This window comes from Polypterus senegalus, chromosome 5 (genome assembly GCF_016835505.1).
Source record: "Polypterus senegalus isolate Bchr_013 chromosome 5, ASM1683550v1, whole genome shotgun sequence".
NCBI lineage: Eukaryota > Metazoa > Chordata > Cladistia > Polypteriformes > Polypteridae > Polypterus > Polypterus senegalus.
The window spans coordinates 185,982,601-186,007,964 of record NC_053158.1 but is presented as its reverse complement, the minus strand read 5'-3'; the positions used below and the strand labels follow the sequence as shown (position 1 = coordinate 186,007,964).

General features: G+C 40.9%; 1 protein-coding gene across 2 annotated transcripts in view; it reads left to right on the top strand.

The window, feature by feature from the left end:
- The window catches only part of LOC120529699 (1-phosphatidylinositol 4,5-bisphosphate phosphodiesterase gamma-1-like), a 224,286-nt gene that overhangs the window by 144,476 nt on the left and 54,446 nt on the right, over window positions 1–25,364 (top strand). For both annotated transcript variants that reach the window (XM_039753754.1, XM_039753755.1), the window contains exons 10-17: window positions 9,978–10,096; window positions 12,918–13,003; window positions 13,445–13,565; window positions 18,386–18,554; window positions 21,268–21,387; window positions 24,136–24,243; window positions 24,575–24,762; window positions 24,859–25,059. In XM_039753754.1, coding sequence (XP_039609688.1) covers window positions 9,978–10,096; window positions 12,918–13,003; window positions 13,445–13,565; window positions 18,386–18,554; window positions 21,268–21,387; window positions 24,136–24,243; window positions 24,575–24,762; window positions 24,859–25,059 — 1,112 coding nt within the window. The remainder of the gene's footprint in view (window positions 1–9,977; window positions 10,097–12,917; window positions 13,004–13,444; window positions 13,566–18,385; window positions 18,555–21,267; window positions 21,388–24,135; window positions 24,244–24,574; window positions 24,763–24,858; window positions 25,060–25,364) is intronic.

Below are 25,364 nucleotides of genomic sequence, written 5' to 3'. Positions count from 1 at the left end.
TCACTCCAAGAGCAAGGTGTGTAATAGTCGGCGAGGTCACAAAGGACCCCAGGGTAACCTCTAAGCAACTGAAGGCCTCTCTCACATTGGCTAATGTTCATGTTCATGAGTCCACCATCAGGAGAACACTGAACAACAATGGTGTGCATGGCAGGGTTGCAAGGAGAAAGCCACTGCTCTCCAAAAAAAACATTGCTGCTCATCTGCAGTTTGCTGAAGATCACGTGGACAAACCAGAAGGCTATTGGAAGAATGTTTTGTGGACGGATGAGACCAAAATAGAACTTTTTGGTTTAAATGAAAAGCATTATGTTTGGAGAAAGGAAAACACTGCATTCCAGTATAAGAACCTTATCCCATCTGTGAAACATGGTGGTGGTAGTATCATGGTTTGGGCCTGTTTTGCTGCATCTGGGCCAGGACGGCTTGCCTTCATTGATGGAACAATGAATTCTGAATTATATCAGAGAATTCTAAAGGAAAATGTCAGGACATCTGTCCATGAACTGAATCTCAAGAGAAGGTGGGTCATGCAGCAAGACAACAACCCTAAGCACACAAGTCGTTCTACCAAAGAATGGTTAAAGAAGAATAAAGTTAATGTTTTGGAATGGCCAAGTCAAAGTCCTGACCTTAATCCAATCGAAATGTTGTGGAAGGACCTGAAGCGAGCAGTTAATGTGAGGAAACCCACCAACATCCCAGAGTTGAAGCTGTTCTGTACGGAGGAATGGGCTAAAATTCCTCCAAGCCGGTGTGCAGGAATGATCAGAGGTTACCGGAAACAAAGGAGGGTCACACCAGATACTGAAAGCAAAGGTTCACATACTTTTGCCACTCACAAATATGTAATATTCGATCATTTTCCTCAATAAATAAATGACCAAGTATAATATTTTTGTCTCATTTGTTTAACTGATTTCTCTTTATCTACTTTTAGGACTTGAGTGAAAATCTGATGTTGTTTTAGGTCATATTTATACAGAAATATAGAAAATTCTAAAGGGTTCACAAACTTTCAAGCACAACTGTATCTTATCCAAACCACAGACATTGAGGGTCTGGTGTTCTCTTTTCTACTGACGTGTCATCATTCCAAGTACAAAAGAACTCTCTAAGGCCCTCAGAAAGAAGCTTGTGAATGCCTGTGAGTATTGTGTGGGATTTAAAAAGATCATTTTTTTTTAAAATCAATCATTCCACCGTAAGGAAAATCCTCTACAAGTGGTGTAGATTTCAAATGGCTGCTGATTTGTCCAGGACAGGCCTGTCCAGCAAATTCAGCCCAGGAGCTGACCATTTGTCTCTAAACGAAGTCTCCAAAAACCTCAGAATTTCATTGTGTGATCTGTCAGCAACTGTTGGTGTCAAATCTGAAAAAGACTGCAAAAATTTGACCTGTATGTGAGGTGTGCCAGAAAAAAGCCTTTGCCGTCCAAAAAGAACACAAGAACAAGGCTACAGTTTGTCACTGAACATCTAGACCAGGCCTTCTGAGACAATGTGCACTGGACAGATGAATCAAGGATGTAGTTGTTTGGCCACAGGAACAGTTGACATGTTTGCTGCCATCTAAAGTCAGCAGTTGAGGGAAAGAACCTCATTCCAGCTGTGAAGTACGGTGTTGGAAATGTTACAGTCTGGGCTTAATTTGCTACTTCAGGATTTGGGTAGCTTGCAGTCATCAAGTCAACTACAGTACGAATTCTGCCTCACATCAAAACATGCTTGAGGAGAATGTGAGGGTATCCATCTGAAAGCTGAAGCTGGACCTTTCACTAAGATAATGACACACTAGCACCCTAGCAAATCCACCAAGGAATGGCTTAAAAACAAGAAATAGAGGGTTATGGAGTGGCCTAATCAAAGCCCTGATTTAAATCCCATTTAAATTTGATGGGGTGGGGGTTGAATTGGACAGGACATGCAAGAAAACCCTCAAACATTTAACAACTAAATGAATTTTATGTGGAGGAGTGTTTAAAAAATAAGTCGATGTCAGAGACTGGTGAGCAGTTATGCAAAGCATCTAACAGAAGTTATTTCTGATAAATTCTCAATTACAGCTTCTCAGGCAAAGGGTCAGCTTGCTTGTTCCCCAGTAGACCATCACATCTATTGATATTTTGTTGACTCAAGTTTATCTCCTTTATCTGCAGGCACGTTTTGCATGAAGATCTCCTTTTTTCTTGTTCACATACAGTATGTTCAAAAAGTCAACAGCTTCCATGGGGTGTACTTACTTTTTCACATGATTGTATCATTGTACAGCATTCATCATCTCTACTGCTCATATAAAAAGTAAGTCGAGCATTTAAGTGGGCTCTCGCTGGGTTCAGCGACTTTTTTGAGGCCTCTCTAATACTTGGTCTCAAGAAGCCCAATTGGGGATTCATGTATGTTTAAAGCTGAAATTTCATTTGTTTTACCCTCCGTTGTCTTTACCCTGAGTATGACCCGGGTTTAGAAAGTGTTTATGGTTAAGCCTGTGTCAGACTTGGGGTGACATGTAATGATCTACTTTACAGTGTTAAGCCCGACTAACTCTCAGGACAGGATTCTACTGCCACCGGGTGGATAAAATAAAATAACATAAAAGTCATGAATACTTCAATGCATTTTGCTACTCTAAGGTAACTCATCAATATTCATGAGTGGGGCGGAGTCTTCAACCTAAACACGATGGCATGTATTTATAAAGCTATAAAGCCAGTTTTAAAACACACTGAAGCTGAACCATTATTTGGATCAATGTGAACTGTCATGGATGGTGAAACTGTGGTGTACAGCACTACATAACCAAGCTTGGTGAATTCACTGTGGTAAACATACACAAAATGACTGTGATCATCCAGTCAAGTGGAAAGACAAAAAAGACGTTAGCCCCCTAAGCACTGATCACAATGCTCAACCGTCAATGTTCGTGTCATGGAAGATGTGGAGGTCACTAAGCCTTGTGCTGCCATAGGCTACAATAACACAAGTGGTGCCTCGATCATGCAGATCAGGCACTGACTTTCTACCGTTTTCACGCTTCTACTGTCCCGACTCTGACGTCAGGCTGTGCGTTGGTGACTGTTCTATAACATGTCACATGAAGAACTTGTACTAAATCTGCATCACTACAGCAGTCGACACTAGACAGGCCTTTCCCACTGTATGTATGTTGACATGTTGATATTTATACGCTTCTGTTACACATAATAACATTTTTCTTTAAAAAAAAAAATCAGCCATTTTTACTAATATTTCTAAACATAATGTAAAGGAGGCTATGTGATGCCATTTTGTTCACTGTAACAAACATTACATTCTCAAACCCACTTAGTTCAGTTCAACTGATGAAGCTTATCCCAGTAACATGGAGTGCAAGGCAGGAATCAAACCTGGGCAAGGCACCACCAGCCACATCGGGGGTTCGCTGAGATGCATACACACACACAAAAACAATATTTATTTCTGTCACACGTTTTCATACAAATGATGTAGCTCAAAGTGCCTTACAAGATGAAGAAAGAAAAATGAAAAATATTAAAATAAGATTTAGTTAATGCTAACTGACAAAAAATAAAGTAAGGCCCGATGGCTGGGAAAACAGAAAACACAAAAAATAAACTTCAGAGAGCTAGAGGAAAAAAAAAACAAAATCTGCAGGGGTTCCGAGGCCATAAGACCACCCAGCCACCCCCAGTCATTCTACTTGAAGTAGAAGATCTAAATAAGTCTTCATGGTTTTCAGGCTTCACATGGAAGAATCAGACGATGACGGTCATGTGGACATCTGGCCATCAATGTAGGGACATCATGGTGCTTTGATCAGGTGGTGGTGGCGCAGATGAACACCACAGAAAACCGGAAAAAGAACAGCAAAGAAAGTAGGGGTTAGTATGGATAGTGGAGCCATGAAAAAAAAATATTAATTCAATGCATATACAGAATATCACGGTTACACTAAAATGAAGCTGTGAGAAAGCCAAGTTAAAGTAACAGGTCTTTAGCAGTTTTTTAAAGTGCTCCACCGTATTAGGTTGGTGAATTTCTATCGGTCAGCTATTCCAGATTTTAGGTGCATAACAGCAGAAGGCCACCTCACCACTTCTTTTAAGTTTAGCTCTTAGAATTCTAAACAGACACTCATTTGAAGATCTAAGGGTACAATTTGCACTGTAAGGTGTCAGACATTCTGAGATATAAGATGGAGCATATTATTTAAGGCTTTGTAAACCATAAGCAGGATTTTAAAGTCAATTCTAAATGACACAGGTAACCAGTGTAGTGACATCAAGACTGGGGTGATGTGCTCGGATTTTCTTTTCCTAGTTAAGAATCTTGGGTGGTCTTGAGAGGAGTGCGTTACAGTAATGTAGCCAAATGAAAACAAAATCATGAACTCATTTTTCAGCATCTTGCAATGTTATAAGAGGTCTAACTTTTGCTGTATTTTTTAAGTGAAAAAATGCCGTCCTAGTAATGTGATTAATATGTGATTTAAAATTTAGGTCACAGTCAATAATCACCCCTAAGTTCTTTACCTCTGTTTTGACTTTTAAGCCTAATTGATCAAGTTTCTTTCTAATATCCTCACGTACTAGGTTGTTGTACCATGTTAGCCATTATGAATGTAGAGAAAAGCCAAATAAAATGACACCTTTTATTGGCTAACTAAAAAGATTACAATATGCAAGCTTTCGAGGCAACTCAGGCCCCTTCTTCAGGCAAAGTTAGCCAATAAAAGGTGTCATTTTGCTTGGCTTTTCTCTAATATCCTCACTAAATCCATTTTTGCCAATCACACACGCACAGGGCTGTGATTGGCTGTTGCCTGTGTGACCTATCCCGACTTGTGTCCTCGTGTTTTCCTCTAAAATTCAAATAGATGTGACTGACAATTCCAAGTTGTCCCTGTGTGAGTGTGTGTTTGCGCTTGTGAGTAGGCCTTGTGATTAACTGCTGTCCTCATCTGAATGGGGTGCTGCTCTTAACCCAATTCTGCCAGAATGGCAGCCCCTGAACTGGATTAAGCAGGTTTGAACTTGTTCTGTTGTGTTACATTATGCTGTAAATACAGCCACTGAAACCACAGTGTTGTGTCATTTTGGTTTATCCCCATAGCAGGACTGAACTGAAGACCATTGCTTGTACTCGATCGCCTACATCTCTGTGAAATCAAACCTTTTTAGTTTTTTACGTGCAGCTGCTCCATCACCAACAAGCCTCTTACAGCTTAACTCCTGCCACAAATTGCTATGAGCTTCATTTAGTCCACCAGCACATGTGGGCACAGCAGCTTCCTTACTTCTAACAAAGTGCCTTTCATGGAACTGGTGGCGTGTGGGTGGAACCATGCGACCACAGGCGTTTAAAAAAAGTTGAAAACAGTGACTCGAGTCAATGGGGAGCTTTTCTGCATCCTGCACACTAAATGGTCTGCTTGGAATAAAACACAATTTGTACAAATGAGACAGCAATATTTAGTATTGCATGCGTTTTTCTGCTTCAGGCTTTAAATACAGGGTAGCGCAGGGAAACGAGAAATTTTCAATTGACGTTCAATGCACTAATAAACGGATTAAAAAATACATTTCATGATAAAATGTATTGTACAGGATATGCAGTTAATGATAGTAATCAATATTCATTCAATATGTTTTGAAGAAAACTTTATGAAGGTGATGTCCATTTCTCCGTACACATTCTGACAGCCTGTTGTGGAAATTCGTAACACGTCAAGGGGAATGCCAGCGATTTCCTCTTCAATCCTACTTTTTATTTCAGCAATGGTTATAGGATGTCTACGGTACACATGGCTTTTAAGATGTCTCCATAGAAAAAAATCGCAAACAGTTAGATCTGGGGATCTCAGAGGCCATGGAATGTCACCGGTGCATGAAATGATGTGCCTTCCAAACAATCGTCAAATAGCTGCAATCGATTCTCGGGCAGTATGCGAAGTGGCTCCGACCTGTTGAAACCACATGTTTTCGATACTCAGATGTGCGAAGCTTCAAGCATAGCAACATACTGAGCGGATGTAACTGTGCCCTCCTCATTTTCAAAAAAGTAAGGGCCTATGACACCGTGCGATGACACAGCACACCATACTGTAACCGTTCAAACACAACCTAGGGACTTCTTTTTTAAGGCTGAACCCGTTTCTTCGAAAATTACACACCCATGTTGTAATTGCATGAGCAGACAGGACACTATCATGACATCCTAACTGGTAATGACGCTGAAATTCCCTTTGCGCAGCAGACATACTATCTCTATTCTTATAAAAGGCTTTCACAATGAACGCTGGCTGCACACCACTCCACTGCTCCATTATAACTAATGGCAAGGGGATCTAAATGAGGTTGCATTGCTCTCAAACAACTGCCAATGCCCCAGGGTCACCAACACCTAGTTTCAAAATTTCCCATTTCCCTGTGCCATCCTGTATAAGTCAGTTCACAGCATCTTCATAAAAAATAAGAGCATCAATGTGAAAGCATCCACCCATTTTCTTCACCTTAACTATCTCTTTTTTTTGGTGAGCAATCATGGCATCCTTGGGTGCAAGGTAGGAGACAACTCAGAAAGAGAGATCCGTCCTTCTCACTGGTGTAGGGCCATTTAAAATTTGAGGTTGTAGTTAAGCTGACCTGGACATCTTTGGGGACGTTACAGGGAAAGTAGACTTCCAGTAGGTGACCACCCACCAATATGACACACGTAAAATCATTGACACACGTAAAATCATCACTGGTGCAGCCAACTGGTTTTAGACGTTCCATAATTTGTTTAAAGGAGATCACCTCTCTGTCCTTCAATTGATTAATGTAGTCTAAATGCACTTCTGTATCTGGAAGGGCCAACGTGTGGTGAGTCAGTATGGTGGCCTAACCTACACCATGAACCCCTACTCTCTTTTTCTGTTTCTTTTTCCGGTTTCTGTGTGCTATCAAAGCTTCATGATGCTCCAACAATAATGAATGGTTTAAAAGGCAGAAGTCTACGTGACCATCATCATCAAGCCCTTCCATGAGAACCCTAAATACAAAGAGGACTGTTTCATTTATGTTAGGTAGAATGCCCAGAGGGGACTGGGTGGTCTCATGGTCTGGAATCCCTACACATTTTATTTTTTTCTCCAGCCGTCTGGAGTTTTTTTTTGTTTTTTCTGTCCCCCCTGGCCATTGGACCTTACTCTTATTCGATGTTAATTAATGTTGATTTATTTTGTTTTCTTATTGTGTCTTTTATTTTTCTATTCTTTATTATGTAAAGCACTTTGAGCTACTGGTTGTATGAAAATGTGCTATATAAATAAATGTTGTTGTTGTTGAAGACAAAAGAACACTCCTAAAAAACTCAACAGACAGGTGATTGACAAACACAAGTCGTGGGAGGGAGACAAGAAAATGTCCAAGTCGCTGAATACCCCCTGGTGTTCAGTTCAGTTAAATAAATCATGAAGTAATGGAAAGAGTATGACCAAGCTGTAAATCTGCTCTGAGCAAAAAACTGAGTGATGGTGCAAACAAAAAAAATGAAGAAGATGAAGGCGGGAGGCCACCAAGAGACTTCTGAGAAGCTGGAAGGAATTACAAGCAACAGTGAGGAACTTCTAGAATAAAAAAAACGGATGCTGTCTGCAGGGAACCTGCACCTCAGGAGACGATTTGTATTCCAACAAGAGAACAACCCCAAGTGTAAAGCCACAGCTACACAGGAATGGCTGAAAAACAACAAGATTAATGTCCTGGAATTGAGAATTTGTGACTCGGACTTGAAAAAGGCTGTTCACTCAGGATCTTCATGCAGCCTGACGCCAGTTTTACCCACAAGAATGAGAAAGAATTGCTGTGTCCAGATGGGCAAAGCTGATAGAGAGAATAGACCGACTGAAACTGTCATGGCTGCCAGTGGTGCAGCTACTCAATACTGACTTGATGGGGGTAATGACATACTATACTATATGTGATCAATCACTTTGTGTTTTATATTTGTACTTAATTTAGTATGGAAAAAGATGATCTGCTATGGCAACAACTAACGGGAGCAGCCGAAAGAAGAAGATTTGTACTTACATAGACCACTTTACAGAGATCCACTTTCACTTCAACATTAAAGATTCTTTTTCTGTTGGTCAGTGTCAAAAGTGCCACATTAAATCTACTGGGATTAGGTAACAGTAAAATGTGAAAACTTCAAGGATTAACACTCGACAACTGTCTTGGCTTGAAAAATGGACATGCTTGTTAAGTTTTTAAGCTTTTCCTCCATGCCCTGTACCTCCATTGTAAAGCGCCAGAGCATGCAAGATAGTTTTTTAAATTTATAGAAAGCACTTCACTTTACAGTAGAACACAATTTTGTGTGGCAAATGCATATATAGCATGTTTGTCAACTTAATAATAATAATTATTTGCATTTATGTAGCACTTTTCTCACTACTCAAAGCGCTCAGCAATTGCAGGATAAGGGCCTTGCTCAATGCCCGTTTGGCATTTACTGGATTCGAACCGGCAACCTTCCGATTGCCAGTGCAGAAAATTGAAAAATTCCAGACTTTTTCTTTAAACTTGTTCATTTATTTCAGTAACCTAAAACAAAAGTCCATCTTTATGGATTAGATTATAAGTAAATTGTCACTGTCATTGTAAATGACATGTAAGGCTGGCTGTTTAAATAGAGACCTACAGAGTGCAGCTGTTGTTTAAATGTTTATTTGCTGCTTATATATATTTTGTTTTCCTTAGAAAAATGTTAAATGCAAAAAATAACTAAAAAAAACTTGCTACCGAAATGGTACTTTTTTCTGAGACAATTTTGTGAACAGATGTTGTTTTAAGAAATCAAACATCCTGGCTACAAAAAGGACATGGCAGCACTAGAAAATGTCCAGAGAAGAGTGTCTAGGCTGATTCCAGGGCTACAGGGAATGAGTTATGAGGAAAGATTAAAAGAGCTGAGCCTTTACAGTTTAAGCAAAAGAAGATTAAGAGGAGACCTGACTGAAGTGTTTAAAATTATGAAGGGAATTAGTCCAGTGGATTGAGACTGTGATGTTAAAATGAGTTCAACAAGAACATGGGGGCACAGTTGGAAACTTGTTAAGGGTAAATTTTGTGCAAATGACAGACACTTGGAATAAGCTACCAAGTAGTGTGGTAGACAGTAAGACTTTAGGGACTTTCAAAGCTCGACTTGATGTTTTTTATGAAGAAGTAAGTGTATAGGACTAGCGAGCTTTGTTGGGCTGAATGGCCTGTTCTCATCCAGAGTGTTCTAGTGTTCTAATCCCCTCTCAACATTCTCAAATTGTAAATTCACCCTTTTGGTTCCAAGCTCACCATGCTTTGCTCTCTCCAGTCTCTCATGTCTCCAGGTTTCTATGTACAGGACCAGCAGTGATGTTCCCACTCAAAGCAAAGGGTTCCATTTCCCACTTCACCTAGGGCAGAAAAAATGTTAGAATCAGCCCTGCTTGCACCCAGTGCTGCTGCAATAGGCTTCAGCCTCTGAGACTGAGACCCTGACAGTGGGATTAGGAATGACTGACTCAAAGGCACCTTAGTACTCAGTAATGAGTATAAGTTTTATCCATCCATTATCCAACCCACTACATCTTAACTACAGGGTCAAGGGGGTCCGCTGGAGCCAATCCCAGCCAACACAGGGCGCAAGGCAGGAAACAAACCCTGGGCAGGGCGCCAGCCCACACAGGGCACACACACACAAACCCACACACCAAGCACACACTAGGGACAATTTAGAATCGCCAATGCACCTAACCTGCATGTCTTTGGACTGTGGGAGGAAACCCACGCAGATACGGGGAGAACATGCAAACTCCACGCAGGCAGGACCCGGGAAGCAAACCCGGGTCTCCTAACTGCAAGGCAGTATAAGTTTTATTTATTTATTTATTTATTTATCTATTGCTTTTAACCTCAAATTTCAACTCCCACCCTCCTACATTACTCTTGCAGTTCCTCACATACCTGATGTCTAAAGAGAACGCCATTATGGATCCTAACAATGAGCAACTCAACGCAGAAGACATGAAGCACCCACTGGCGCACTACTGGATCTCGTCTTCGCACAATACGTGAGTTGCTCTTGATAAGTTGTGTGTGAAATTAAAAAGGAGGGTCATTATATCTGAGTGGCAACTTTTGGGAACGGTGCTAGGCTTAATAGCCGCCTGTTAACTATAAAAGGTTTGGGCTGGAGCAGTCATCTCAGAGTAGAAGGTGATGTTTTGCATGGTGTAAACCTTAATGGTCCCTGTTACACCCTCACATGGTGAACTTCAAATGGTATTCACTTTTAGTATCTTCTCCTGAGGGCTAGATGTTACCCATTTGAATACACAATGGGAGGTCTGAAAATCAAAAATACACCTTATGAGGAGGATTTAGGAGTCATAGTGGACTTCGCATCAGTGTTCAGAAGCCATTAAGAAGGCTAACAGAACGTCAGGTTATATAATGTGTAAAGTACAAGTCCAAGGTGGTTACGCTGAAGCTTAATAGCGCACTGGTGAGGCCTCATCTGGTGTACGACAGGGGACCCAAAAATATTGAGAATTTATTTTCTGGAGGCTGGAGGGGCATTAGTTCTGATGTTTGGTGCTAGGTGCGTGTACTCGACTGCGCTCTGCATCACTTGGCCAAGTGGCGTCCTCGGGGAAAGGTCTTTAAGGTCAGTGTAATTTTATTCTTGAGCCTCTCTTACCATCTTAGTCAACTTTGTGATGGCGACTTAAAAGAATAACGTGTTTGAATCAAGTTCTGTTTCCTTTGGGGGAAAATGGCAGCAGAAGCTGTCACAATGCTTCGAGAGGCTTTCAAAAGTGAAACTTTGAGCCAGGCATGGGGTTTTTACCTTAAAGTGCTCAAGCGATTGTGTGATGCAGTGCGGAGAAAACAACCCGAATTCTGCATCACGACAACGCTCCCTCCCACACGGTATTGAGTGTGTGACATTTTCTCACAAAAAAATGGGATGACAACGGCCCCCCACTACTCCGCGGACCTTGCGCCGCACGATTCTTTTTCTTATTTCCAAGAATAAAAGGAAAGCATTTTCAGGCACTGAAGGCTATTACTTTGCAAGAGTTTCAGAAAAGTTTTTAACAATGGAAAAAATGGCAGGACAAGAGTATTGCGTCTCAGGGAGAGTATTTTCAGGGTGATTCAATTCTGGAAATGTTCAGAGAAATGTACGATTTAAAAAAAAAAAAAATTCTCGCTATTTCTGGGTCCCCCCTCGTACTGTGTGCAGTTTTGGTCTCCAGGCTACAAAAAAGACATAGCAGCACTAGAAAAAGTCCAGAGAAGAGCAACAAGGCTGATTCAAAGGTTACAGGAGATGAAATAATAGGAAAGACTAAAAGAGCCGAGCCATTTCAGTTTAAGAAAAAGTATATTAAGAGGTGACCTGACTGAAGTGTTTAAAATTATGAAGGGAACTAGTCCAGTGGATGGAGACGGTGACTCTAAAATGAGTTCATCAAGAACACAAAGACACAGTTGGAAACTTGTTAAGGGTAAAGTTCACACAAATATTAGGAAGTTTTACTTTACACAGAGAACCACAGACACTTGGAATAAGCGACCAAGTAGTGTGGTAGACAGTAGGACTTTCAAAATCTGACTTTTTTGGAACAATTAAGTGGATAGGACTGGCAAGCTTTGTTGGGCTGAATGGCCTGTTCTTGTCCAGATTGTTACTAATGTTCTAATTAATGGCCAGAAGGGCACTTCCCCAGGAACTGGACCTAGGAGTGATATTAATGCAAATACGGTGATGTGGCTGACCAGACACTTCAAGACCAGTGGGTGTAGCAGCAAAGGTTTTGCTTGACGAAACCTCACTGGAGCGTCACACAGACACCAGACACTTGTCTCAGATTCCCAAAGTTTTCTCTGATCTTTCTGAATTTAAAAACAGCCGCTGGATTTGACTCCTCTCTGGGCTCCTTATATGACTGGTGGGCTACGCAGTTAAGAGAACTGGACTCAATAAGCACAAAGAGGCAAGTGCACTGTCCACTTCTGACTCACTGTGGGACCCTAAATTGTTACTTTTACATTTCAGCTTCAGACATTTTTAAACAGTCTGTGTTATGATAAAGGGAAATGATCAAATGCTAATTGTGGCCTTCATTGGGTATTAGAGGTACTTTCAGTTTGAAGTTCCCTCTTATCAGCCCACTTCGTAAACAGACCTCCCAATCTCGTTAGCAGCTGCAAATTTGTAAATGCACTGCAGGCGGCCCAGTGATCTCAAAAACAACTGAAAAAGAATTCAAAGTTTAAACATATCACTTCACGATAATTTACAACGCCATTGTGTCAACAGAAAGTGGAAATTGAAGTGACAGGTGAAGAAAAAGCTTAAAGCTGAGTGGCACCTTTGACAGGTCATGTGATCCAACAGCTTGGCATGGGACAGAAGGAGTTCAGTGACACCTCTGCAGACGTGTGGCCTGTTTAAAGGTCACTTCTAAGAATTATTAACTCAAACAAGCAGAAAAAAAGAAATAAAAAGAACATCTGCTGCTAAGGGTGAAGTTGCTGTTTCTCACCATTGGGAGTGAGGAGACCCTTTGGTTACAGCGGTGCAGCATCCGTTGATTAGAGTTTGGGGATAAATAGGAAGATAAAAGTGCTTTTGAATAGTAAAATGTAATAGCATGGCATTCTATTATATACTCACTGAGCAAATTCTTAGGCACACTTTGCAAAATACTGAATTGGGCCTCATTCTGCTCTCAAATCAGCCTCAGTTCTTCATGACATGGATTCCTCAAGATGTTGGAAACTTTCCTTTGAGATTCTGGTCCATGTGGACATGTTACCTCTTGTGATTTTTACACCTTTGCACACTACTGTCAGTTTAACAAGCATGTCTGCCATTTCCAGGTACTTGACGGGGGACCAGTTTTCTAGTGAGTCGTCACTGGAGGCCTACGCCCGTTGCCTTCGGATTGGATGCCGCTGCATTGAGTGTGAGTGACGGTTTATTTGTGTCGTGGAGTCTCGGTTTGATCTTAGGGAAGTCTGACATGATGGAGGGGGTTTGGGACAGTAAGGTATTGGCATTGTGGGTAATTTAACACAGTAGATGTGAAATAAAACTGAAAGCTGTATTGAGGCTCAGCATTTAGCAAAAGAGAGCACCTCTCTGATAAGAAGCTATCTGAACACTTAACTGGAACTCATAGCGTATATTTAATTCTGAGCCACAGTCGTCTTCATCTTGATTTTCCACCTCCACCATGCATCTCATATTGCTGGATTTAAATATACAAATGGAAGGTGGAAACACAGCATGAAAAGAGGGATGATCATTGGTATTGTGATACTTCATCAGGTTATCGCTTATCAGAATGCTCTAAATGATGGTAATATGTGCAATAATAAACTGATTTTTTTACTTCTTTTTCCAGTGGATTGTTGGGACGGGCCTGACGATTTACCAATCATCTATCATGGGCACACTCTCACATCCAAGATCAAGTTCCTAGATGTGCTTTACGCCATTAAAGAGCATGCATTTGTCACATCAGAGTAAGTTCTATGAAATGTCACGAGACTGAGATGTGGAGTCGCTCGGTTGAAGCCCCTCAGCTCAGGCTCTCGGTAATGTTATGGCTGATGCTGGTCATTCCAGACTAAATGGGAACTGACAGGTGGTCTCTGTCTTTCAGTCTTTTCCTTCTATTACTTTTTGCTTCTTTGTGATTTACTTTTTATATCTACTCTATATATATATAAAATCCTAAGCATATAAGTGCAACGATGACGTGTTTAATGTCATGTTTTTAGTCACGCTTATTTTAAAACCTACGTATATATACCGTGTTCCGTTTTTAAATTATAAACTAAAAAAATATCAAGAACTCACGTCCCGCATGACAGGACTTTGTGATAAAACATTTAACCACGCCTGGGGCCGGAAATGAAACACAAAGAGTAGGACAGCTGCTGTACAGGCTTTTAAATGTTCGAAGTGCTGCACAAAATGCAGATCACACAGCAAGCCAGCAGCTGATCGAGCAAAGAGGAGGTAAAAAAAAAAACTGTACTTGTTTCCCGTTGTATCACCGTTTAAAGTGGGGTTTTGGAGGAGCGACTGCGTCTCCTTGGGGTGCGTTCAGCCCCCCTCTTCACAACACGAGCAACAGAGACGCAAAGTGACTGGCAAGCGAAGCGAGCAGGGGGGAACCCCCTAGTATATATATATATATTTTTGACTACCTTTGACATTGGCTAGAGTCTTCTTCTTCTTCTTTTGGCTGCTCCTGTTAGGGGTCGCCACAGCAGATCATCTTCTTCCATCTCTTTCTGTCCTCGTCATCTTGTTCTGTTACACCCATCACCTGCATGTCCTCTCTCACCACATCCATAAACCTTCTCTTTGGCCTTCCACTTTTCCTCTTCCCTGGCAGTTCTATCCTTAGTATCCGTCTGCCAATACACCCAGCATCTCTCTTCTGCACATGTCCAAACCAACGCAATCTCGCCTCTCTGACTTTGTCTCCCAACCGTCCAACTTGAGCTGACCCTCTAATGTACTCATTTCTTATCCTATCCATCCTACTGGACTATAAACTCTCATGTTGCCATTAGATTGTCTCCCTATTTTTTTGCTCACTCTCTCTTATCTACCTTCTGCTCAATTTCTAAAAAAAATACAGTATTTATAAACAATTGCAATATGAACTGATTTTCCAGTTTTAGTGCATATTATTAAAATTTCCTTTGGGGGGGGCACACTATGCATCTTTTTAGGACACGTATGATGCCCTGCGCCAGCACATATCATAATCCTGGGCATCTTGTAGTTCATAGCCGAGCATCAGTTAATTAGAATATAAGGACACGGACAGAAATGATTTGAAAAAATATAAGAAATGTTTAATCCATTAAGCCCCTCAAGAAAAACACAATTTGGTGTCAAGCTATCAAAAACAATCACAGTGCAAAGACACAAAGGGAAAAAGAAACAAAAATATAAAAGAGAACAAAGAAACAAAAGAATACAAACCTTCTCCCTCTTTACTCCCTGGAATATAGTCAAGGGCAAAAAAATTCCTATCAAATTTAAAACAAAAACTAAAAATGTTCCGACAGCTACCCCGGATTCGGACCCCATTTTATGGAATGATCGGAGGTCCGTCTGCATGCACTGCACCCCTTTCTCTCCTACAGAAGAAATCCAAGAGACGACGATAAACAATGTCTAGTTACTGAAGGGGGGTTTCTACCGCCAATCCCAGTGGACGCTTCTCTGATCCCCACCAATCGTATTGATGAACACAAAGCAGCGTCTCTCACGTGGGAAGGGACTCCTTTATGGTGGGGTTCAGTCTTGTAAGCTTGTGCATGCAGGCACACATACGACTCCACCACCGCACAGGTTACTCTCCTGAACTCCATGCAGGTACATTTCTTTACTCTTACACTAAACTTACTCCAACTTTTTTCCTTGCCAACAATTAGCCATGTGCTCTTCGTACAGCTCCGCAGCAATGCTGGGACATCGGCTGGCACCTCCACCCTTAGGCACACACTGAGTCCAGCCAGCCCCTCCTGAAGCCACATGAGCACCTGAGCGCAAACCTCATGCAGCGACCCAGCCATTTCCTATGTGCGTATCGCACCGTGCCTACTTCGGAGTGACAAGGTTTATGTGTAAAACTAATTATAAATAGGAAAGTAAAACTTAAAAGAAAGCCTCGGGACACAACTTGTCACAACACCTGGAATATAAAGATTAATACTGAGAAGGAATGTAAAACAAGGAAAAACTAACCATTTAATGGCAAGAAAATTATCAACTGATGACTACAGTAAATACAGCCTCCGAGGACTGAGCTGGATATCCAGTGCTGGCTCTGAGGTTAAGAATCTCCATCATCATAGAAATGTCTCTCAGTGTCACTGTCATGGTGTTGACTACTGGAACTGACATTTAGGTTAGAGACCACAAGGTCTGCTAGCATTGACATCCACATCATGGAAGAGGCTATCAGCATTAAACTCCTATCTTCAGGTTGTAGACATGGATACCAGTCTTTCTGCATTGTTTTCAGGTCAAGGAAATGACTAATCAGTGTGTCAGCTGTTGACAATCAATGAGTGCTTTCTTGAGATATTTGTCCAAATATCATTGATGACTTGTATATTTGTATAATGTACAAAAGAACTTCCAGGGGTTAGGATATTGTCTTTGCATCATTGGCCTGTCCTCAAGGGTCAAAGTTTAGCTCATGGACCTGACTAGCAATATGTGTGACTCTGAAATAGTGTGGTTGCGTGATTGATTGTGTCCTGTGATAGGCTGGTACCCCTTGATAATGATAAATAGATAGATAGATAGATAGATAGATAGATAGATAGATAGATAGATAGATAGATAGATAGATATGAAAGGCACTATATGATAGATAGATAGATAGATAGATAGATAGATAGATAGATAGATAGATAGATAGATAGATAGATAGATAGATAGATCAGTGTTGGATAGAGTGGTGTAAGGAAACCACTATTGGACTTTGGCACAGTAGAAACATGTTATGTGGATTGATGAATCTTACTTGACTATTTGAGAGTCTAGTTGACAAATCTGAGTTTGGAAGTTGCCAGAAGAACACTTACTTTCAGACTGCATAGTACACACTTTAAAGTTTGGTTGTGAAGGGATAATAGTAGGACTTGGGCTAGGCCTCTTGATTCCAGTGAAGTGTTCTGCTAATCTTACAACATGCAATAACATTATAGATAACTGTAAACTTCCAACTTTGTGGCAGTGGTTTGCAGAAGTTCTTTTGTACAAAGACAGGTTCATTAAGATATTTTTAGATTAGATTAGATTAGATTAAAAAAACTTCATTAATCCCATAGGGAGATTCAGAGGAACTAGAGTAGACTGCACAGAGCCCTGACCTTAACCCTACTGCATACCTATGAGATGAATTGGAGCACAGATTACAAGCCAGGTCTTCTCGTCCAATGTCAGTACTTAACATTACAAATGCACGTTTGGCTGAAAGGGACACAAATTTCCACAGACACACTCCAAAATCATGTGGAAAGCCTTCCCAGACGTGTGGAGATGAGGCAAGTACATAATAATGTCCATGGTTGTACAATGGGGTCTTTAACATGTTCATATAAGGTATGATGGTTAGATGTCCACAAAAGTTTGACTAGATAGATAGATAGATAGATAGATAGATAGATAGATAGATAGATAGATAGATAGATAGATAGGAAATGTACTATATGATAGATAGATAGATAGGAAATGCACTAACTATATGAGATAGATAGACAGATAGATAGATTGATTGATAGATAGGAAATGTACTATATGATAGATAGATAGATAGATAGATTAGAAGGCACTATATGATAGATAGATAAATAGATAGATAGATAGATAGGAAAGGCACTATATGATAGATAGATAGATAGATAGATAGATAGATAGATAGATAGATACTTTATTAAAGATGTCTGGTCTCTACGTTATGGACCTTGTTTTCACTGTTGAGGTCTATTTGTGTCATTGATCCTTATATCTGGGATACAGTATATTCACATCATATATATGACTGGCTGTTCCAAGGTGCTGTTGTCAGATTCCTGGATCTAAATGCTGAAGCCAACTTGATTCCTTATTTAGAAACCAACCACTGGCTGTTACAGATCTTATTTAATTTTATGGCTTGTTCATATTTTCATTCTGCCATGTCTGGTTCTCCTTATATCGCAGACATATTCCTTTCCAAGGATATCATCCAAATGATTTTTAGCCTGAAGCAGATTAATAATTCTCAGCCTTTCACTCTTTCCTCTTCAGTTTCCTTCCAAATATCTTATTAAACAGATAGTTCATCAAGAATACACACAGGTGTAAATGGAAACAAGTTACATGTTTTTTATGTGCAGAGGAGAGTTGCTGGGTATATTGGGAAAATGATGCTAAGGATAGAGCTGCCAGGAAGGAGGAAAAGAGGAAGGCCTAAGAGAAGGTTTATGGATGTGGTGAGAGAGGACATGCAGGTGATGGGGGTAAAAGAACAAAATGGAGAGGACAGGAAGATATGGAACAAGATGATCCGCTGTGGCGACCCCTAACAGGAGCAGGCAAAAGAAGATTATTTTTTTGTCCTTTGGACCTTATTGTTAATAAGGATACGGTAAATGCATTGTATGTAGTATCTGTAGATAAAGGTGGAGAATCTAAAATGAAGCCTAAAAGTGACACCCAGTTTTGACTGATGTAATTCAGAGTGTGGAATTGGCTTGTCATGACCGTGGCAATATGCACCCAGCTGTATCTTATCAAAAACATGGTTACCTTATCTCTTGATCAGATATCCTGTTATCCTGTCTATTGAGGACCACTGCAGTGTTGTCCAACAGCGGAACATGGCCTCTCATTTCAAGAAAGTCTTTGGAGATATGCTGCTCACCAAGCCCGTGGATATTAATGCTGACGAGCTACCATCACCATATCAGTTGAGGAGAAAAATCCTTATTAAGGTAACAGAATGAGTGTGGTAGGGGATCTGTCAGCAAATGGTAGCATTGTGACCACTGCACCCTTTATGAAACACTTAAACGACTCTTGCTGTTTTGAAGGTCAAGTGTCAATGGTTTAGAATCATCGAGTTGGGTGTCAGAAATACTAAACCAGCAGAAGTCAAACGATTAATGGGATTTAATTCTTAATGGGGAAGAATACAAACTCAGAATTGTAAAGTGGTTAAGTCAAAACATGAAATTGTTAATTTTTATTCTTTGTTTCAGAAATCATGCAGTGCTTTCCCATAATGTGTTATAAACCTCTAACAGGGAGCATCCGCAGCACCTCGCCCTTAAATAATGGAGGACAGGCCTAAATCCCAGCCATATAGTAATCTTTAGAAAAAGTACAGTGCTGGCGATCATCATCAGCCATCTTCAATGTGTGTGGAGATACATTAAGCAAAAACGTATTAACTGTAAGAAAAAGAAAAAAAAACAAAATGACAAACTTGGTTCATTTTCACCAGTCAGTCAGCCATTTTGTGACCCACTTAGCCCTGAACAGGGTCACGGGAGGAGCTGGAACCTTTCCCAGCCAACATACGGGTGCAAGGCTGGAACAAACCCCGGGCAGGGTGCCAGTCCATTGCAGGACAAACACACACACAAACACACACACATCCCAACCACACGCTAGGATCAATTTAATATCACCAAGCCACCTAACTTGCATTTCTGTGGACAGTGGGAGGAAACCATAGCACCCGGAGGACACCCACACAGACAGAGGGAGGACATGCAAACACAATACAAAGAGCACCAGGACACAAACCCTGGTCTGCTAAATGTGAGGCAGCAGCAGTACCACTGTGCCACCATGCCACCCTCATTTTGACCAATCACTATTCAAAGAACAAATTGTGACACTGAACACCTAGTGACAAACATAGCCTACTGTACACCCTGATTCTGATCGCACTGTTACATAGTGTTGATCAGCAAAATTTGCCAAATCATTTTTTACAGCAATTCTTCGCTGAATTTTTCAATGAAAATTTGCTGTACAGCCAGCTAAGGCGACCTTTTAGGCAGCCAGCACACAAGTGGGATATTGTGGATGCAGTGAGTGAAGCTCACTTGCAGTGTGTTCAATGGCACAATGACACAAATCAACAGTTGGTTTTCTTTGCATATGTAAGCATCTGGCATTAAATCACATACTGTATGTGACTTAATACATGCGATTGCGTTTGTATAAAATTCAATAATTTTCAGTATAGCTGTACTCAAATCATATTTTTCTTCTCTTAAAAGGTGCCTTATTTACAGTCAAGTACCACATTGTATCAGCTGTTCTGTTTTCACAAAGGATGCCCACCACTTGTTTTGAGATTTACATTCATTGTTGGGTTTGCCGTGTCTGTGAAATCTTTGTGCGTGAGCTGCTGTCCACTGCTGGGCTCTTCACTCACAGCTGGATCGCTCTTTCCACTGTGTGACATATCACATGTTCCCGCTTCCCCTCATCAGATTCTCGCTGTCTGTATACTTTGTACTTCATTGCAACGCCATTTCAAGTGATTTTATAGTTGTTTATAGTCATTTTTACTGACATAACTGCCACACCAATGCTTTTTCAGATTTGTTTAAATCTGTGGGTGCGAGTTTGAGAGTAGGCACTAGGGTGAACTGGGCCTTGTCTAGGGCTGTTTCGTTCCTTGTGCTCAGTGCTGCTAAGATAGGCTCTGGCCCCCATGGCCCTGAATTTAATTAAGTGGGTTTCAGAATATCATGTCATTTAATATTCTACAGGGAGATTCACTCGAAAAGAGGTCCCGAATATTTTGTTGTAACTTCTGTTAGGATGAAGCAATATGAACCAAAAAAATACGCTCTATACCTTGACTTCTATGTAATCGATTACATTACATGCAATACTGGAAGTGGTTTCCGTTTTCTGCCAGACACATTTCGATGTTGCGCTCTGTGTTCCTGAACATATCGGCAATTGTCTCGAGGGGTAATAGCAGCAATTTCACGTTGGATGTTTTCCTTCAAATCTTCCACAATGGAAGGCTTGTTCTGATTGACTTTTCCTATGAGATCAGATGTCAGGTGTCAGATCCAGCGACCATGGTGGGTTAAGCCCCTTACCCTGTTTCCAAACAAGGACTCAATTTCTGTCATGCTCCTTGCCAATGTGTGACATGTTGCTCCATCTTGCTGGAAGTAACCTTCCATTAACTCATATTCATCCAGTTGATTCTGACAACGCTTAAATGAATTGGTGACCCAATAGGTTGGCACCATGAAGACGCGCTGTTCAATACTGTACACCACCATCCTGATGAGAAGTTGAGTGACTGAGTGAAGGAGTATGGGCGGTATGCACCCAGAAGTTGCAAATGGAGGTTAAACATCACGACGGCTCCGCTCCGATGCAGGGACATCCCGGCTTGTTCGAAGCTCCATATACTGAGGAGCATATTGCACGTTGTTTTGTTCAGATTGTTTCGTCCTAGTGAGAGTTATTACAGAATATTCGGGGCCTCTTTTGAGTCAATCTCCCTGTACTACTGTGAAATGATGCAGGGGTTGTTGTAGAGCAAAAGGCATCATGGGAAATCAGACGCACTCTACTGTGTGTGCAATGGCAATCAAGACAAGATTTATTGTCAGTCATTGATGGTCATGATCATTAAGGACTTTCATACCTTTGTGTTCTCAGCACAAGAAGCTAATTGAAGGCAACCTATACGAGGAGGTATCTTCAGGAAGCTATGCTGAAAACGACATCAGTAACTCCCTCAAGAATGGAATCCTGTACCTTGAAGATCCAATTGACCATGTAAGTTCACATAGATTGTCTATCTGGATACCAGCCATTTTTTTCTGCCCCCAAACCTGATAATAAAGTCGTGTCTTTGTGCATCTTTCCTCTTTTCTCTCCGAGGTCTTCCTGCCCTCTCTTTCTCTTTGTTTTCATCACCTCCTCTTTGCCCTTTTCCAGACCTCTCAAGAATTCAGTTTTCTTCTGGCTCTCTTTTATTTGCTTGCCATGTTTCTTTACTCCTGTTTCTTACTTTGTTCCTGTCAGTTTTTCCCTAGTAACCAGTTTGGCAGGTGGTCTTTCTCCCTCTCTCTTGTGCTCATAGTTTTCCTGTTCGTTTCCGATCTCCCTTCCTCCTTTTATTTCTTATCACTTCCTGTGGTTTATTTTACATAGGTTCGATTTCCTTCCTGGTGTTCCGACACCAGCTGCTGTGAACCCCACTGAGTCAGAGTGGCGTGGAATGTCACATCCAGTTCTGCTTGCCATTGTCATGTTTTAGCTGCATGTTTTTCCTTTTGGTGGCTAGTTGTAGCCCATTTAGGTCTTTAAATTACTGTTTATTCTTTAAATCTTGCTTGTAACCCTAGCTCGTGATGAATGATTATTTTATGTTAGGGCTCAAAGATTTTTTGGGAAAGATAATTCAAAACTACAAATGTATTTGCTTTTGAAATATTGTGACTTGATGATATTTTTTATTGTTGCCTCCTTGTTTTTTATAGCTTTGGAATTTTGTTTTTCTCCTGTTTTCCTGTTTCAAAATTATTGAATAAATCTTTTCTAATTTCCTGTATGATTCTTTGCCTTCCTTCCTCTTGACATTTTCTGACAGCCACAAGGACAGCATCAGGACCAATATACTATTTTCTAACTGGTCGGGTCTCAAACTGGCTTTATTCCTTTAGATAGGAACATAATTGGGGAGAAAGAAGCAGTCTGAGTGTACAATCAGTCTTTACTATGTAAGGTTAGGTCAGTGTCAGAACTCAGATTACTCATTCCAAACAAATGGTGCACACGTCATGACTTAACTTCTTTACGGTGTACCTTGTGATGCTTTTAAAGACTCTGGTGCCTTATTATCCGAAACAGGAACACCAGTTTTGGAACATCAATGTGAAGTGTATGGCAAAAATGGTGGTGCAGTGGTTAGTGTTGCTGCCTTGCTGAATTTAGCATCTTGAGCCTCAACGCTGTTCCTACAGTGCATCCGGAAAGTATTCACAGCGCATCACTTTTTCCACATTTTCTCATGTTTCAGCCTTATTCCAAAATGGATTAAATTAATTTTTTTCCTCAGAATTCTACACACAACACCCCATAATGACAACGTGAAAAAAGTTTACTTGAGATTTTTGCAAATTTATTAAAAATAATAAAACTGAGAAATCACATGTACATAAATATTCACAGCCTTTGCTCAATACTTTTTCAATGCACCTTTGGCAGCAATTACAGCCTCAAGTCTTTTTGAATATGATGCCACAAGCTTGGCACACTTATCCTTGGCCAGTTTTGCCCATTCCTCTTTGCAGCACCTCTCAAGCTCCATCAGGTTGGATGGGAAGCATCGGTGCACAGCTGTTTTAAGATCTCTCCAGAGATGTTCAATCGGATTCAAGTCTGGGCTCTGGCTGGGCCACTCAAGAACATTCACAGAGTTGTCCTGAAGCAGAGTTGTCCAGAATGCACTGTATGGAGTCTTATGTTGGCTTTTGTCTGAGTACTCATGCATGTTCGGTTAACTGTCATTTCTAAATTGGTTCAGTGTAAAGGTAGGCTTGGTGCATTCTTCAGACCAGGGGATGGTTTATATTTACATTTACTTTTATTTGCTTGGCAGACGCTTTTATCCAAAGTGACTTACAAAAGAGGTAAACATGACTGAGTAACATTAGGCCAGGGCCTGTTTGTTCAGCTAGTGCCTTTTAACAGGTAACAAAAGTTGATTGCTACAAGTGACAAGATGTGATAACTAATAAATATACAATCATAGATTAACAATCAATCAAGCAATTAAAGTTAATGTAACAAAAAATAAACCAACAATGTGAAAGATCACAGACCAATTTTTTCAATCAAATAGACAGATATTCCCAGAACAGGTGCTTCTTAGGCAAGTGTCAGGGATTTGAACTTAATGTGTGCTCCTACGGGAAGCCTATGTAGCGACCTGAAGAGAGGGGTGACATGTGCCTGTCTCGGCTGGTTACATACAAGACGGGCCGCTGCATTCTGGACCATCTTCAGCGGCTTGATAGACCATATGTGGGTACTCCTGCCAGAAGTGAGCAGCAGTAGTCCACACGCAACAAGACCAAAGCCTGGACCAGAAGTCGTTGACGTTGCTTTGGGAGTGGGTCACAGGGGGTTGCTTAAGTGATCACCATTGCTGCACAATATGTTTTCTGCTTTTCTAAATGAGCTTATTTCACCAAGTGGAACCCCTGATTATGCTTATTTCACCAAAGAGGGGTTACCATAAATGTTGAGAAGCACTGCTGTAAGGGAAGGCGGTACAAGCTGAACTCATTAGCCACTTGGGGTGACACCAATGAAAACAAACCTTAAAGAGCCCTCCAAGAGTCACAAAGCATAAGAGACGCTATGAAATAGTAATAATAATGACAAAAGATGTTATTACTGTGGCTGGTTTTGGCCATTTCTAGAACATCATTACCATTGTTTTCCTGTGGCCCTTAGTTGTAAGTACAGATGGGTTCGCCATAATTTGGCACATGACCTCATTCTTCTGTGTTTCAGAATTGGAGCCCACACTACTTTGTCCTTACCAGCAATAAGATCTATTACTCAGAGGAGACATCTCACTATCAGACTGCTGATGAGGAAGAAGAGGAGGAACACAAAGAGGTAGGCAAAATACAGCTCAGAGCTATACTATATAGGAGCTTGTTTATACCATGACTTTGGTCAATTTCTCAGATGTGCATGCATTGGTCCTTCTCAGGTTTGCTCAAAGCTACTTATGATCCTTCCAGTCATCTTTCATTTGCCATATTTGAAACCCAGACATCTTCAGGCTCCCTACATACATCTCTTTCACTTGAATTGGCTTATCCGGACATTAGTTCCGTGTGCTGGTACTGCAGTGAGATCTGAATGGCTTTGGCCCAATCATCTCACATTATCTGGGTCCCTTTGGTCACTTCAGTCACTTAACTGGTTTCAAATTTTCCTGCAGGAATTTAACAACAATGATTTACACTTCAATGAAAAGTGGTTCCATGGCAAACTGGGTGGAGGTCGAGATGGGCGACAGATTGCAGAGAAATTGTTGCACGAGTATTGCGGGGACAGTGGTGGCAAAGACGGCACCTTTCTCGTCAGGGAGAGTGAGACCTTTGTTGGAGATTACACCTTGTCCTTTTGGTGTGTATTGAATTTCTTTCTGCAGTGTTCGTGGAAAGTGTCTTTGGCATACTCTGAATGAGACTGAGAGTTCTTATCTTTCTGTTTACTTTTCAGGAGATCTGGACGGGTTCAGCATTGCCGAATTCACTCCCGACAGGAGGCCGGCACCACCAAATTTTACCTAACTGACAACCTTGTTTTTGACAGCCTATATAGCCTTATCTCCCATTACCGTGAGGTGCCTCTACGCTGCAATGAATTTGAGATGAGACTTACAGACCCGGTGCCTCAACCAAATGCCCATGAGAGCAAAGAGTGAGTACCAGCTAAATTGTTCACTGGCGAACCCTTCCACCACAGCCTTCATGACGGACAATGGCATGCTGGTGATATATCTGACTTAGCTTAAATCAACATCAACAGGTTTACTACTCCAGAATTTTTGAAATTGTTTATAATTTTCCGTAAATTAACCAATTAATTGGATTGTAGTGGATGTCTACATTTTAGCCAGAGTCCTGATACCAGAAATCATCCATCCAACTTTTTCAAATTCCCTTTTCAGATGTGTTTGCATATAACAGTGAAAGCACCTATTGTGGTTGCCACGCATGTCTGAC